We start from the raw sequence: 17,122 nt of genomic DNA, 5'->3' as shown, positions 1-17,122 counted from the left end.
GCTCAAACTAGAACAACCTACTTGCGTATTTTAACCTCATAATTGTACTTCTCCCTTTCTTAGTTATTAAATTCCACGTGTTGGGCAAAAAAAAACCTTTCCTGCACAGAAAAAAAAAAAAAAAGTGTGATAGTTGTGTTTTAAGTCCACCCCTATGCTCGTTCCTTGTACTTGGGGCTTTTCTGTGGCTCCTGGCCGGTGCTGCAGCCGCGGGTGGGTCCGCTCGGGGAGGCGGAGCTGAGAAATAAATGGCAGGTGCCGTGGAAATAGTGTCTGGTGTGGAAATCAGCAGATTGTGCTGTAAGGGGCAGTGGCTGACGTGGGTTTAAATACCCCTGTAACTTTTAACGTGTGCTGGAGGGCAGAGGGAGGCTCGGGGATGCGGCAGAGGCTGGACGTTGCCTGTCCGTGTCGGGCTGGGAGGAGTCCCCGTGCAAGGTGCTCTGATGCTGAACTGCGACGCTTTGGTGTGGCAGGTGCTAAATTCTTACCCTGTGGGGTTTTTGGTCCTCACCTTAAAAGCAGAACCAGGCTGCTCAGGGTAAATGAAAGTAAATCCGTCAGCTGAAGCAAAAAGAGTTGTGGAGTTGGATAGACTTTCGAACATTTATGGAAAGGCAAATGTGTTCAGCGCTCCCAGCTGGAGCGGTTTGGGAAGAGGCTGGTGTTGCAGCATCAGCCACGTCACCACGCAGCGTCTGAACTTCCCAGACCTGCCCAGGTGTTGAAGCAGCATCCCCCCCCCCCCCCCCCACCCCGGTGCCCCCTCTGTGCTGTAGCGGATACCCCGGAGCCGGCTCCTTGCATCGAGCACCCCCAGTTCTCCGCCGAAGCCTGGCTTAGCTTGGGAGCTGAGCCGTGGTTCGGGTCTCGGAGGCGTGCGCAGACCTCGCTCGGGTGCTGGCAGGCGGGGTGCTCGGCTCCAGGGGCTCCCGGGCCGCGGTGGGCAGGCGGGACGAGCGCTCGGTCCTTCGGTGCCTGACCCCGCGTCGCCTCTGCCCGTGCGGCCGCTGCGCAGCGGAGACACAAAAGCATCCAGGTCGCAGCTCCTGTGCCGAAGGAGGGTGTCGGGAAAGGGCTGAGCCCTGAGCTGGGGACGCTGCTCCGGAGCAGGGTGGGGGGAGAAACTGAGACTCCTGGAGTTGGTTGTGCAGGTCTGTTACTCAAACCCAGACAGTGCAGGGCCAAAACTACATCCTTGGTATTTTCCATGATGAGAATTTAACACCTCCGAAGCAATTGCTTTGGGGGAAAAAAAAAAAAAATCATGTCTTACACTCCCTATTGCATGATGTATTTGTCTTGGTTCAAGTTCCTCTCTACAATCCCACTTCACGCTGCTGGCGGTGCGTGGATCGCACACAGGCCCCGGTGCTGGGTTTTGCTGTTTGTTCTCCCCTCCTGACCGCAGGCGCGTTTTGTCTTTCCCTTAAAAGCAGGAGCAGGGTCTGGGGTTGGACAGCTTCAGCCACAGAAACTGCTCTGCCCACGCCACTGCCCGCTGCGTCCCACCTCCAGCCCAGGAGCTGAGCGCTGTGCCGGGTGTTTCTGACCGTGTCGCCGCCTTCCGCGGCTGCCCTGGCTGCCCTGCAGCCCCTGGAGCAGCAGCACATCGCGCCGACGTTGCACGTCTGCCCACTCGTCAGCACAGGTCCCCACTACGTTGTCTCCTTTCCAAGTGGTTTTCCAGCAAGCAAGGCCTCGGCGCTGTTTTGTTCTCCAAACAGCAGAGAAATAATTTACCTGCATCTGCTGGTTAATAAATGATACTGAGATATCAGGTAACCCGACTATTACCCTCGGTGTCTTATATGTCCTGTGGCTTCGGGGGAGCACTCAGTAACCTCACTTTATTTCCTCGCAGCACCTTTGTCATTACGAACCTTTCTGGATGGAGCCGAAGCCGGACTTTGCCCTGCAGACCGCTCCCCCCGCCGGGATAGTTGGTGTTTCAGCCAAACCCCAAGCACGAGTTGGCTCCCACTGTTGGGTTGCAGGAGAGGACATCGCCCTTTGGCTGAGGTACCCGGGCTCACCCCCAACCCCCAGCACTAGCCCGAGGGGTGCGGGTGGCTCTGTCTCACCATCAACAAGAATTTCAGCCCTTCCCCTTCCGGGCTGCCCCATTCCTGGGTCCCCTTTTGGGAACACCTCGGCCGTGGGCCGGCGGCTGAGACGCGTCTCTCCGGACGTGCTACCAGCTGGAGCAACACCCAAACAGACAGGCACCTGCTCTGCCTTTTGGCGCTGAGTTTCTGGATTCCCTCCGCAGTTTTCAGGCTCTCCATCACGTTCTCCAGGGGAGGTAAGTCTCCGGGACCTCCGCTCCTTCCCTCCCCCCCAGAGAAAGGAGCCCTGAGCCGCCTGTCCCACTCAGGATTGCTCCCCGCAGGCAGCGGTGGCTCTGCATGGTCCAAGGTCTCTCCCGTGCTCCAAAGCTGGGGAGGTGGGTGCTTTTGCGGGGCTTGGGCTGGGCTGTGCTTGGCGCCGCGTTGGCCTCACGCAGAGGGTTGTTCTCCTCCGTTCCCGCACCCCTCCGTAGTGAGACGTGAGAAATCGCCCACCTCTTTGCCGCCAACCTCCTCCCCCCTGCCCTGCGCAGCTGTTCCCGGGATAATGTTTCCCTTCCAACGTGCCCACCCCTCCTGGTGTGGAAGAAGGGTTGAGAGCAGCGCCTGTTGTCCTGTTCCTGTGGTGTTTTCAGACCCAACAGCTTTTTGTGCGTGAAACAGCGCTGGGGGGTGAAGGGCCCAGCGAGGTTTCTGCAGGACCGCGGCCGTCCCCGGCACCAGCCGCCTCCGCCTTCCCTCTGGGAGAAGCTTTTCGGCTGGCCGCTGTAACTTCGAAGTGGACGGAAACTCCATGAGCTGAGTTCCCAAGCAGACCTTGACGTTTCCTTTTGCTAAGCTGGGAGAGAGCCTCTCAGTTTGAAACACCGTGAATCTGTTTTCCTCTAGAACTTTCCTAGCAGGAGCAGGGGAGCCCGCCCGCCACCGCCGGAGCAGATGCCGTAAGTATTTCGTTGAACCAGAACCAAACCCAGTAAATTCCTGCTGAAAGCAACCGTTTGGGTGGGATTTAGCAATGCTGAATTCCCCCTCTAAAGAAAGTCCCACGTGGGAGATGGCACCAACCTTTACCAAGGGGTTTCCAGTAAATTCTTTGCGGATTTCTGTTGTTTGCAAGGATCTGGTTTTTGAACCCAGATCCTGAAAAGGTGCTTTACACCATCCCTCGCACCTGCGCGTCCCGTCACAGCAGGAGGCTCTGCTGAGGCAGCTCTTCAGTTCAGGTATCGGACAGACGCGTTGGCCCCACGGGCCGGATCAGCTCCCTTTCCAGTTGGTGAAAAATGTATTTGGCATTGCAGGGATCAGGTTTTGACCTTCATTGTGAGGAAGAGGAGCAGGATCTCAACCACTAGCTTTGTCTTCAAGCACAATGGAAAGCCCTGGCTAGAGGGAGGCAGGATCATCCTGGGGAGCAGAGTAAAGCTCGACGTCTGAGGGATTTCCCTTTGCGCAGGGGAAGGTCAAAAGTACACTTTAGGGCACTTTTCATGAGCGATCGTGCTCCCGATGTTTCAGCGGTGACTCAGAGGAAGAAGGTAAAAAAAAACACTTTTTATTTCAAACACGGGATTAAATTCCTTCGTGTCTGGCTCACTCAAGGTAAAGCTCCCGTCATCTCCTCGTTGCGACCCGCAGCCTGCCGTCGGGTGGCTGCTGCGCCGCTGCGCCCGGCACGGGAGCGGTTGGGGCAGCGAGGGGACGGGGCAGGGAGGCCCAGAAGTCGGCCGGGAGCAGGGCTGGGCACCGTTAGCGGCGCAGCTCGGGGAGAAGCTGGTGTGGATCATCCCTAGGCCAGAGAAATCGTCCTGGGAATTCATGGACTGAAGCTGAAGGAGCTGAGGTTTTACCTCGACTGCTCTGCAAGGAAGGGGCTGAGAGGGAACGCTGTGAAAAAAATGCGGCTGTGATGAGGAAAACCCCAACTCAAAGCCGTTACATCTGTATTTGCACAGATTTTTTTTTTTTTTTGGCACGCTCCGGAGCACCACGTTTCATACCATCCTCTCCCCTCGTGCTGCCAAGTGCCTGGAGCACCTACACGCTCCCGCCCTGTGCTAAACCCCCCACCCCCCGCTGCTGTCCCCAGGGGACAAAAAACAAACGGGGCTCATTGCTGGAAGCATCCCCTGCAATTCTGCGCCGTCCCGAGCAGGCAGCGAGGGCAGGCGTGTGGCACCAGCGTCCCCGAGGGTTGGTGCTGGCTGCTGGGCTGAGCTGCGGAGCAAATCTTCCAGCTGGAGAAGGGCCGCGGCCCCGCGGCCCAGCGCCGGCACCGCCTGGGACACGGGGCTGGCTCGGGGCGGCCGAAACGCCGGCAGGGCCGGCTGGGCCCGGCGCGAAGCGGGAGCTGCCCCGGGGGAGCAGCCGGGCGCTGGGACTGCGTGAGCAGGCAGCTTCTGCAGAGGAAAACTCCTGCAGGGATGGTCTTCCTCCACAATTGCTTAAAAATGAGGTTTGGTTTGGTTTTTTTTTTTTTAAATATTGCTTTTGTTGCTTTCCCCTTTTCCTTCACTGATTTTCCATGGCGCTCCAGGTAAGCCTCGTGTGAGCCGTGGCGGTTTTGTGGCCGGGCTGACGGGGCCATCCCAACCCTCCGCAGATGGTCCAAGCGCCTCCCCGCTGGATTTTCGGCAGGACGGTTAATCCGCAGCACCGGCGTGTCTCCGGTGCCGGAGCTTCCCAAGGACGCCGACCGTGCCCGCAGGGCTTCCTCCCTCCGCAGTTTGGGGCGATTCCGGCCAAAATCTACAAAATCGGAGCCCTGGCTGGTGCTCGGTGGGGCCCGGGGGCCTCTTTTGCCCATCTCGGGGTAAAGCAGCGGGCTGGGTTTGCAGTCCTTGGACATTACGGTTCGTTAGCCACCCGGCCGGGCGCTGCAGCAGGGTCACGCTTCCAAGGTCCATTCCAGGTGTAATTTGACATCATCCTTGTACCAAGAGTTTGGGGTTTAGGTAAGTTGTCTTTGCCACACAAAGCCTTTTTAGAGGTGGTCTTAATATTCATATTGATGGGGAAACACTGGGTTAGTTGTTAAAGAGGACCAAAAAAAAGGGCTAGCAAGAAATCTACAATATAAAGACAATTTTATTGCCGATAAGCTCTTAAAACTCTTTTTTTTTTTTTTTTTTTTTTTTTCCCTGTTTCAGTAGGACCTTATTCTTCCTGATGAAAATCCGGTCATAGCATCTCTCATTAAAAATAAAATTATTTTGAAATAAATAAATATATAAAATAAATATCATATACATTTTATAAATAGTTTTGTCCTTATGCACAGTATCCATGCTTACATCTGAATAATGTTCCTCGCCCCATTCCCACCCCAACAGCAGGAAAAACCCCACGCATTCAGGTCCAGTCCACGTAGCATCATCCATGTAGCAAACTCCCCGGCTGCTTAAGCAGGGTACCATTTTAAAGGCTTTTTCTTAGCAGGTAACCATCCCAAGCTTAGCAGCAGCATCTGCAGCAGTTCTGTGGTCTCTTGTTTTCTTTCCTTCTCTTCATTTTTAGTTTGTTTGTTGTTTTTTGTTTTTGTTTTTTTTTTCCCCCCCTGGTGATCAGGTTTGCTCGCCTGCTTGTTCCTTTAAGCAACCATAACATTGATTATTTGGCCTCTCTTGTAGCAACCGGGTAAAGAATGTGAATGAAAATGAAAGATTATATGTAGGGTTCCCTCCCTTCCCCTACCCCCACCCCCATTAAATAACCCAGGTTCGATATACGCTTGAAACAAGGAGGAACAGCAGTGTCTGAATTCAATGTAAGTGCTTTCCTATGTCATCTACGCTTACAGGAATGATGGAATGACTATTAATATAGTGCTCTGGGAAAAAGCTTGGGAGCCCAAGTATGTACACTGACGGGGCAGCTGCAGGAAACATCACCTGTAGTGGAAGAGGTCTCTGTACATCGCAGGTATTTTGGCAGGGTCCACAGGCCTGGGTAAAAAATGAGTGAATTTCTGATGTCTCTTAGTCCTGTACCCCTCTCGGGGGGAGCCGTCCTTGTTCAGAGCCACGTAGTAATGCCTCTCCGAGTCGGGATGCTTGTAGAGGGTCGAGGCGTACGTGTTGTACCAGTTCTCTTCAAACTGCTCGCGGAAAACGCACTCCCGGGTGAGCTTCTTCTGCGGTGGGGCAGCGGTCGGAGGGGAAGAAAAAGATGTTTGTGTCAAAAATTTAAAAAAAAAAAAAAATATTTTTTTTTTTTTTTCCTTCTTTCCTTCACTTTATTTTCCTAGAATTTTCCCAGCTACTGTCTCCTGGCTCCCCTGAGGGTGGGGGCTGCGCTGCCGGGGATGTGAGAGCCGGCAATGGGCGCAAGCCACAGGACCCAAAGCCCCCCCCGCAGCTGGGAGGGGAAGGACACGGAAGGAGAAGGTGGGTGGGTGGGTTTTTTTGCGCGGCGGTGGCCCCCGAAAGAAATCGAACGGGGCCGCAGCAGAGCTCTGAACCTGAGCGCGCGCTCGGGGCGTGAGTTTTCGGAGCTGGCCGGGGGTACCTCACCCCCAGCCAAACCGCGCTCCGGGGCGGGGGGAGCAGCGGGAGCGAGCGCCGCTTTGAAAGTTCAAGGCGCATTAATAGTACACACGGCGAAGGGAATGAAAGCATTCCTGGGGCCTTTCATCTTCTGAAGCGCCGGGGAGCTGTGATGTGAGGCCATAACAAGAGCCGGGGAGGTCCGGATGGGGAGCAGTGCTCGGGGGCTGTGTAACCCCGGGGGGGGGGTGACGGGGTGAGGCTGTGCCAGCCCACGGCCGGCGCACCCCGCGCCGGCACTGGTGGCACTGGTGGCACCGCTGCCACGGCCCGCCCTTCCCCGCAGCCCTCGCAGACCCGGGAGAGGATGGCTTTTCAGTTTGTCCCCATCGCTCGTTCCATCTTTCTGTCTCCCACCCCAACCCTGCACCAGTGCCGGGGCTGTGCCCGTGGGGGGGGGGGGCACTGGGGGGGCCGTGGGAGCCCTTTCAGATGAAAGGCAGCCTGCAAACGTAGGATGCTGGAATATTACAAACACCGTAAACTCTTTGGGTAGGGAATGTGTCTTATCTACAGCACGCCCAGCGCTAGGTAAACGTTATTGCCTGCAGTAGATGTTTTGTAACACGATCCAGGAGCTCACCTGCGCTCAGAACCTGTTTTGAATGTTTTGCTGCTAATGAAATAAACCTGGAGGTGAGTTGTGAGCCCCTCCAAAAGCCTACCCCACAGCCCCTGCCATCAGGGAACTGGGGGCTTCTCTGCCCAGATTTGTCAATAAATACAGACCTTTTTTTTTTTTTTTAAATTCCCCTAGAATGCCATCCACTCAGAAGATGTTGGGACCTGCTGACCGGCTGAACTCGCGTGCTGCTGTTTTACCCCAGTTTACTTGCTCTTCCCTGGGCTGTTTGGAGGTGCAGTGTTTGTGTAAAATGTTTAGAGGGCGACTCGGCAAGGCGGGATTAATTTCTTTCCAAGCCCCAGGATGTCTCCCCTGAGCCCGACACCCTACAGGCAGCATGGAAGGTGCTGCCTGTGACTTTTGAGTAGGAGTTGCATTTCTGAAATCGGTGCAAAGCTTAACGGGAACGTTGGCACGGGGTTAACAGGGACAGGCAGAAAGGCTGCCTGTCCCGAGGGGCCTCCACGTGTCGCTGCGGGGATGGCTGGCTCAGGCTGTATCAACACACAGATCAGGCAAAATTGGCACAGAAGGAAATAATAAACTTGCTGAAAATTTAAAAATACCACTGTGCTGTCATCTCCTAAAATACCGTTGAAATGCTAATGCTGTTGTCAGGCACTGTTTTATGGACCTTTAATTAAGAATACTGTAGTGGCTTTCGATTTTGAAAAGCCATCATTGTACAGCCCACGTATCCCAGATTTTTAAAACTCCAGGGTTATCTGGGGACCTGGCTCGTGCCTTTTGGATCAGTGGTTTGACTGCGTCCCTGCAGCGTATTGTCTCGTGTAAAAGATGCAACAAGGGCGAGAAAACTCCCATGACTTCTGTCTTCAGGTCAATTCTGTTTCCAGATGAAGCGTTGTAAAATGTTACCCTGTTTTTGCTTTTGTGTCGTAACATGAGCGCCAGCCTCAGAATTCAGTTAACCTATCATGAAACTGTTGATCCATAATCAGAGCTGCAGGGTTGGAAAGCGGAGGAGGGGAGGTGGAGGCTTGTGCCCTCCTCTCCAGCAGGCACGAGCGAAAGCTGCGACCCCAGGAGCTGCTGAGCAGCCTTGGGGTTCGACAGGAGCGGAGCTGGTGGAGGCTCCGGCCCTGCTTTTGGGAGTGTGCTTTAAGATTTTTTTTGTGTGTGTTTAATGGAATCCCACTGATTTGACTTTTTATCTATCTTGCACATTTTTAATTTAACTGCTGTTTCGACATTTAACGTTTGTTTCGGGTAGATGTTATTAGAGAAATGAAGTGGAGAAAGAACAGTTATAGGTGCACGCTAATATTTGATTATCTCGTATAACCATCAGTAACTGCATCTTAAATAGTGCGAGGGTCTGTGGCAGTCCCACACGGGGGAATGGGAGAAGAAAATATGACGGAAACTTGTGGTTGAGTGTTACTGTTTGCTAAGCGAGGGTTTTTTCTGGAGGCTTCTCTATATGCGGAGTACATTAATTCAAATTTCTACACTCTGAGATTGATTTGATTTGGTTAGAGGCAGTATGTGCCTTCCGCTTTGGTTTAAAACTGGTTTATTTTATTTCATTTTAAATTTCCAGTGATCTGTCCTTAAAAATCAGTATCCTCACATAGGGCAATGCTGTGATCTACGAAGAGGCATTTAAAAAAATCACACACAGGTGATGAGCTGAAATTAAAGGCAATGGGGCATCTGAAGAACAAGCACCAATGAAGTGCAGCAGCTGTAGAAAAGGAAACTTAAAAATGGCTTTCTAGAATGCGAGTAGTTTTTCAAAATAGAAGTGATTCTTCTAGCTAACTAGAGATAACCATTTTATATTGAGTTGAGTTAAATAGTCAGGAATTGCCTTAAATTAACCTGTAGGAAGCACCTCTGCCCAGCTGTTAAGACATGACATTTTGACTGCGAGTCTTAACACTTAATTAAATAGAAAGAAGCAAAGGAGAGCCCAGCTCTCTTCAGGTTGATGGAGACTTTACCCGTGCTGCCAAAGCTCTTCACGGCACCCTTTCCCTGCCTTCCCGGCTGATCACTGCGGAAGCGTTCGCTCCGTGTGCGGGTGCTTCAGCCACATACGCTCTCGTTTTGGGGCTGGCTCATCAGAGCACCTGCCCACGTTCAAAGTGGTGTAGGGGGTGCTGCAGCAGGTTTGGGTGGAAAAGCAGTGAGGTGGACCTGAGCTGGTCCCGCCTGCAGCAGCGCAAGCCCCAGCTCTAAGGGCTTGGCCCAACCAAGGGAGCAAAGGACAAACTCACAAGCTGCCACCAGAAACTGGAGCCGGGACTGGAAACGGGGTGTCTTCTGCTTTCTCTGTCCTACAGCAGCACAGGGTGAGGCAGAAGCTGCTATAGGGGATGTTAGGAAGAGTTTCTGGGTATTTAGAGTTTGTGTGGAGTGAAAAACTAACAAGTTTACACTTGGTTTTTGGCAAAACATGGAAAATTTTCATCTGAAAAGGGCATTTCTAGAGAATTATGAGCAACCCCCTTAAACTCCTAAAAGGAGTTGTAGAGAATGTTGTAATAAGATAACACTCAAACCACAACTCCTGCTTCCATCAGCGGAAGAGCTATAATATAAAATCTGCAAATAGGTGCAGAACCTGTGGGGATCTGCATGTGGGGAATAAAACTGATGTGTTCTCAGGCAACGAAAACACACAAGTAGCCCCCTGGTTTCCTGCTAAGTTTCCCCCCCTGCCTTTAGTTGACCATTCCTGCAAGGCAAAACCCCCCCAGCTCCCCCGGTGATGATGTCCAGGGCTGGCACCACACAGGCTCTTGCCACACGAGCGTATCCTCCCTCCCCAACCCTATTTCATATATATCATTTATAAGAAGAGCAGCAGCAGGGGTAGGATGGAGGTACGTGGCAGCCCAAGGACTTTGGGGGCCTGAGGCAGACACAGCTCGCGCCACCGATGAGGCCCCGCAGCCTGGATGGTTGTGGCTGTGATCTAGTGCTGTAACCGCCACAAAACCTTGAACTTACCGACCCATACAGCTCGCCTCTCTCATTCATGCCGAGGTAGAGTCCTGAGTCCACCCCACGGATGCTGACCAGCCCCACTGCCAGGCTAATAAATTCCAAAATCCCTAAAACAGAAAAGAAGTCCAAATCATACAGGGAATAAAACTCACACCACGTTTCAGTGACAAACACAAACTGGTCTTTCCCAACCTCTGCCCAGCTTCCTACAGACCCCATTTTCCTCATTTATAACAACACAGTTCTTAACTCTGTAGTCCCACATGCATGCAATCTTACAATTTTCACTCTAGGCTTCTCCCCACCATTGCAAATTCGACTTGCCCACAAGGAATTACCTTTGTGAATGACAAAAGCTTTGCTAGGTTTTGTTGTTCTGGTTTTTGTTTGGTTGTGGGTTTTGGTTTTTTGTTTTGTTTTTTTCCTAATTATCACCAAAAAGGCAGACGTAGAAAGTTGTGCCTGGCCCACTAGAAATTTCAGATGGCTGCTGCCACGCTGGGTTTTATTCTTCATCAACAGGAGAGTGATTTTTGTCGCCATGGTTTGAGATGATAGTCCCACGTGTTTTCAAGTGATGAGTTCCATAAAAATATGTAAAAAGCACTAAAAGAGCTGTTTGTGAGGGCTGTCTTCATGTTGGCATGCCAGTGGCGGGTCCTTGATGCCTTCGAATGTATAGACAAGCTGCAGGGATAAAATCCAACTTCAAATATATGCAAGTAGAAATGCATCTTCTTCTGCAGCCTCTGGAGCTGGGGAACTGCCGGTCCTTCCTCCCTCAGCCCCAGCCTCGGGCCAGCAGCATCTGTCCTGCCAGCCCCTTCGAGAGAAATTCTTTTACCCTTCGGCTTCAGCTCCAACAATGGTGTCAGATACTTTATATAATGAGGGGCAGCCCCATTTCCTCTGGCAAAGAGGTTAGCGGGGCGTGGGGCGCTGCCTGCTGCACCCCCGCTGCTGGGAAGGGGGGACGGCAGCTGTTTTGATGGAGGAAAAAGTTGTAATAGGAGAAGCCTTGGTGAAGCGCTTAAAAGCAAACGGCCCCCGAGTAGGTGCTGTTTCCAACTGGTCTGAACAGAGCCAACATCACCAGCAGTGGAGACCTTCAAACTCCACACGAAAACCTCCTGAAGGCGTTAGTGGGACTCTGGATATCAGACGCTCCCTAGCCAGAGGTCGCGGGGAGCCTTTGCCTGTGCCCAGCGCTGAGTTAATTAGCTGGGAGGCAGCAGCAGAGGAAGGAAGAGGGTTTTCACCATCCCATCCAATGACTGTACCAGACGTCTCCATGGACAGAAGGACAAAGTTGCTCTAACCTTTAGCGTGGCTCCAGGCCCCTTAATATAGCTCCCAAAACATCCAGTCCTGAGCAGTCGCCGCTCTGATCAGGTTACCACCTCCCAGAGCTCCCCTTAAAAGTCTGCCTTGAGTCCAAAACCTCCGCGTGACGAGGGGCCACCTGGGCCAGCAGCCGCAGCTCGCGGTCCCCCCCCTCAGCTCGGGGCACGTCTCTCCTGCTCGGCCCGGCGCGGACGCAATAACTCCGACGATAACTGCACCACCGCCTAAAAATAGGCCAGACCAGACGGCGAGGGACACCTCTGTCCCACCTCACACGGCGCAGACTCATCAGCCGGATGCTGGCAGCTCAGCTGGGTGCAAGAATTAGTCTTCCTACCTTATATCAGACTTTTTGTCCTTTTTTGCCCTGCCTACTCTGGGGCTCGTGCATCGAATCCAGCCCTGCCTGCAGCCAGCGGGTGCTGGGGGAGGTGAGATATGGACTTGGGAGCAGCAATCCCTTGAGACGAGCAGGCAAGCAGGTGACAAAACCCATGCTTTGTGGACCAGTGCAGATGTTTTCCAGGCTGAAATGTGCCTAGCACAGAGAATGTAAAAAGTAATACAGGGGGAAAGGAGTACAGGCCTACCCAGAAACGAGGGAGTCTTTCCCAGGCTGGAGACAAGTGGATGTTCAAGTGAAAAATATCTGATAACTGGAGAGCAGCAGATCAACCTTCCTATAGGCACAAACACGGTCGTCAGCACCAGCATTTTTTATTTTTTTTAATTTGTCTTCTGCCACCCCTAGGAAGCAGGAAAACGTCGCTGGTCCCATTCAGAAACCGAGGGGTGTCTGAGGCAGGGAAACCAAGAGCTTTTCTGGAGTGTACTGACAAGCACGCTCCGTACGTGCACTGTGAACCCAGGTCTCCAAAAACCTGGTAAGGAGAACCCAGGAGGAGCACTAGCATCTTCCCTCTCTGAGTGGGTGGGTGAGACACCCCTCATCTGGTGCAGATTGGGCAAATACTTGCTGGTTTGGCAAATGAAATTTCTCCAAGGCCAAGGTGTGTGCCCGTGACGATCTCTTCTGACAGTGTCCCTTGCAGTATTCCCCTTTTCTGATTTTTGAGTGGCACTTAGAGACATGCACAGAAGACGACTATGTTGAAACAGCATTAAGAACGTAACTTAAACCCACAAAAGTCAGGAGACAGAGTGAAGGCTGAAAAAATGTGGGCGGATATCCATCCTGTCCTTAACTCACTCCAATTGCTAGACAAAATTGCAGCTTCGTACATCTGATCTCCAGCAGCACAGGGAGTGGCCACTGGGGCCAGCTCAAGAATTTTCTTTTCAATTGTAGCGGTGTGTTTTTGTGGTAGAACATGCCTTTTTTTTTTTTTTTTCTTTCCCCTGGGACTTGCCTTTTTTTTCTTGCTTTGGTTATTCATTTCGTTTATTCCTTGAGCCTTCCTAGATAATATTTGGAGAGATTTGATTAAGACGCCGACTTGGATTCATTTACCACCAAAGCACTGAATAATCTCCCGAGCTTTGCCGTGGCCGGACCCGCACACTCTCGCCTTACTCTAAACCATCCCTCAAAGCACAATTCAGCTCCTTGCACCTGTCTCTTCTTACATGACTACGTTCAGGAGCAGGGGTACAGAAACATCAGATGTTGTATTAATGGCTACAAACGTAAAGCTTCGGCTAAAAACCTCAACAACTGTTCAGCAACAGGTGCACTACGGTCTGAATGTCAAAATCTACAGGAAAACTTTCTCTAGAGGTTTCATCAGCTTCTCTAGGAGACTCTGTTACAGATCCATTAGCAGGTTTGTACCCGAGAAGAGCTTCATTTGCTGCCTTTATTAGTCTGCAAGACAAACTCAAGGCCTTTCCTTCTCCTCGCTTGCAGTTAAGAGTAGCACCGTTGGTGTCACTTGTTTAATGCTGCTGTAAAAGACACGAGGCAGAAAAGAAGCAATTCCTCCTGGCACTGATTTTCCTGGCAAATTTATCTCGGTTTCATTCTCAGAAGGATTCTCACAGGGGTGATAATATCAGTCCAACCCCCCGCCAGATTTTGGACATCCTTCATTTCTTTGTACAGGAAGGTTCTTAGCAGATGCAGGAGAACAGATACATTTTTGAAAACACTTTATTCTTTCTGGGATGACTTAGGTGGAGCTGCCAGTTCAGAGAGTGAATCTGGGTACTTCTCTAGTTTGAGAATGAGCTTTCTTTCAACCATCCTGGAGGGCTTCACCAAATTTTGCGGTAAGCCTCCTCTAGGAAAGATAAGCTGCACCCCATTGTTCTTGCATGAATCTCTATTTTTACAAGTATAAAATATTGCATTCCAGAAGACAGGTGTGATTTAGGAACGCTCCAGTCCTTGACCGATGAGAGGGAATAGTTACTGTGATTGCTCAGACAGTGTGGGTACACGATGCTGTTACCTCTGCTGGGTCCTACGGTTGCACCCCCTGAACGCTGTGGTACAAAAAAATCCCTCCCTGTAACCCTCGCCATCAGGACCTTGGTGCTCTGTTCTGCATCACCTGGGCTTGGACTCTTTCTTTTCCTCTCTGGAAGACTTGGATGTCTTGCACATCTGGCAGCTTTTGGGATGGCTGCGCATGGGAGGGTGCAAATACTGTCCGTCTTTTCCCAAACCCTTCCCAGTATTAAGAGATAGTGATGCAAAGTCCGGTTCTACCCTACATCCCACCTGCAGCTGGGTATGTGCCTCTGCTTTGGCGTTGCAGCCGTCCACGAGCACGTTAATTCTCAGCTCATGGTACCAGGGAGCACCCTCCAGCCATGTGGGCTTGACCCACCAAACCACCACAATGGATTTTTAAGTATTTCCCCAGATGCCCCAAGATTGAAGGCGGCTTTAAACTGCTACCCTGCGACCCTCGTCGAGTTCTGTATCCCTCACCACAGTTTTGCAGTTCCCCAGAATCGCGCAGGCTGCCTATTTCTGTGAGAAGTTACTGCCTTCTGACTGCTGCATGCAAAATTTAGGAATGCATTGATACATGACATCCTAATACAAACCATACCAGTAACATTGGAATTTAAATATTCATGGCTACTGAATGCAGATGGTGAATACCGTGTGCCAATACATTATTGCTTTGAGTCCCTGCTGAAGCGGGGTTTAGTCCAACTTGATCTGAACACGAGGATTCCAGTCTAATCCTTTGGGGCTTTGTCTTGCAATTACAACAAATAACTATTTATTTTACATTGCCTCTGGGAAAACCCCGAAGCAGAAAACTATAATATTTTATATCTGAAGTCTGGTCTAGTTTACGTAGCTGGATGCTGACTGCTAAAACACTTAGGGAATGCCAGTGTTTCGATTTATTGAATGCACTGTGTGATTTAAGCTTAAGCAAAATTCATGAAAAGTTTTAGCCTGTTTAATGCAGTTTTCCAAAGTTTTTTTGGAAATAGACTTATTTTACTCATCTTTATAAACAATGTAATTGACACAAATGCTGCCGTTTGAAAGTGGCTGTTTACTTGTATAAAGATAAGTAAAAAGAACTGACAGAAATACTACGTGGCAGATTGAACTAAAACCAAACAGATGCAATGGGTTTGCTTTCAGTTTCCTTTAACGTGGAAACCCATCATGTACTGCAGCATGAAAGGTTAAAAGATGTGTGTCTTTCGGGAGGTAATTAAAGACTGCTTGCCCCACAAGCCTATTAGTACCTGACTCTGACCCGCGGGTTATGACTTTCTAGTTGATTTAGGCAGGGACATGCTATGCACACACCTGGTGTTTATGGAAAACGCAGTACAGAGATAAGTTTTTCCAATTGTTCCAAAAACCTGCCTGACACTACCAACAATAGCAGCAGCAGCTAGGTTCCTGAAGTATCAGAAAGGACTGGTTGCCAACAAGCAAAAGCAAAAAAATCATTCCATTCAACCAAGGAGTTAAATCACTTCAAAACTATAAAAAGTCTTGAGAGCACTTTGTGCAACCTGTTGACAACATAGCTGAGATCACTGGCATGGGACTTGTTGATAGCTTACACAGACACCTGCACTAGATGCTGAAGTAGCGGGAATTTTTCTTAGCTGTGCTCAAACTTACTGTACTTCTTCGCCTGTGGCTTGGGATGCATTTTTTGAAGATTACATAGAGTCTCATTAGAGATCCCTGATCTTGTGTGACACTGATACAGGCGCTGCAGTCTTCCAGCTGTATCCCGGGCGGCAAGGTAAATCCACAGTGCTCTGCCTATTGTTCCATTTTCTCCTTTCTTTCTGAGGTCCCCGAAGCATTTTTCCCCGCTTCAGCTTCCCCTTTCCTTCCCACCAACCTCCCTAGACCGAGCTTCTGACACCCATCCAGCCAACTGAGCCCTTCCTGCTTTGGGGAGACGCTTTGCTAATGAAATTCAGGCAAGTAAAAGAAAGCAGCTCTCAGATAACTGCAGAGGCCAAAAAAAAAAAAAAAAAAAAAGAGGAAAAAGGAAAAAAAATTCCAACAAAACAACAGAAAAAATAGGATTTTTTTTTTTCTAACGTGCTTTCTCTTTTGCTTCCCTCACCATTAACTTCAGCGGCACAGCGAGAGCTAGCCACCCCCTCCACACGCTTTTTTTTTTTTTTTTTTTTCTTAATTTTTTTTTACCCCCCCCCCCCCCCCCCCCGGCACTGTTTTGTGCACCTGCAGAAGGGCTGAGCGCCGGGAGAGTAGGAAATTGGAAATAAAAACTCCCGCATTGCTGGGGAGTGAGCGCATTTGTTTGGGAGTCTAATTATATCCGTCCCGGGCTGATTGATATTATTAGCGGGGTAATTAGCTCGGTACGCGGGGCACCTGCTCCCGGCACACACCCCCCCCCCCCCCTCCCCGGCCGCTCCCCTTCCCTTACCGAAGCGGCTGTGGTCCTGCCGGGTGCCCTGCACCGTGCCGTTGGGGAAGATCTCCAGGTGGAAGCCGGTGCGGCAGTAGAGCTGCCGCCGCCGCAAGATGCCCTTGAGGTGAGCGAAGTCGGTGGGGGAGCCCCGCTGCAGCCGCCCCTCGATCTGCCCCAGCCGCTCGTTGAGGAAACCGGGGGAGTCGGCGAGGGGCAACCCGGCGCCCAGCCCCGGGGGGAAGCCGTGTAGGTCGGGGTCCAGGGCGCCCAGGAAGCCGCCCACCTCGGCCATGGGGCCGCGGCCCCCGCGGGCGCGGAGCGGCGCGGAGCGGAGCGGCCCCTCAGAGCGCGGGCTGCGGCCGCCCGGCCCCGCGCTGCCGGCCCCGGCCCGGCGCCGCGCTGCCCGCGCCTCCCATAGCTGGATGTGTCCCGCGCTCGGATGCAAACTGCACTTTATATACGTACACACTCCCCTTACATTGACATATTGGATATTTAAATGTAAGCCACACCTCACTGGCATCCCCTTTGGCTATTGCTTTTTTTTTTTTTTTTTTTTTCCTCCCCTTCTTCTCTGATCCATTTAGCTTTTTTTATTTTTTTTTTTTTCCCTTAAAAAGCCAGCTTCACTCCCTCTTTTATTATGAAAAAAAAAAAAAAAATGGCAGGAAAAAGCTACACATCGCACTGAGGCATAACAGCTCTTGGCAGGTCCCCCCGAAG

General features: G+C 51.3%; 1 protein-coding gene across 1 annotated transcript; it reads right to left on the bottom strand.

Moving 5' to 3' along the window:
* Positions 1-5,299: 5,299 nt before the first annotated feature.
* Positions 5,300-16,882, bottom strand: FGF16 (fibroblast growth factor 16). Its single transcript, XM_042807277.1, has 3 exons — positions 16,415-16,882; positions 10,218-10,321; positions 5,300-6,201 (listed from the first exon to the last, which is right to left on the bottom strand). Exons 1-3 carry the CDS (start codon positions 16,689-16,691, stop codon positions 5,956-5,958), a joined length of 627 nt encoding a protein of 208 aa, XP_042663211.1. The 5' UTR covers positions 16,692-16,882; the 3' UTR covers positions 5,300-5,955.
* Between the last annotated feature and the right edge of the window lie 240 nt (positions 16,883-17,122).

Source organism: Tyto alba, unplaced genomic scaffold, assembly GCF_018691265.1.
Source record: "Tyto alba isolate M040663 unplaced genomic scaffold, T.alba_DEE_v4.0 Super-Scaffold_5, whole genome shotgun sequence".
Taxonomy (NCBI): Eukaryota; Metazoa; Chordata; class Aves; order Strigiformes; family Tytonidae; genus Tyto; species Tyto alba.
Note: the sequence above shows the minus strand (reverse complement) of the source record. Positions and strands in the feature narration are given on the sequence as shown.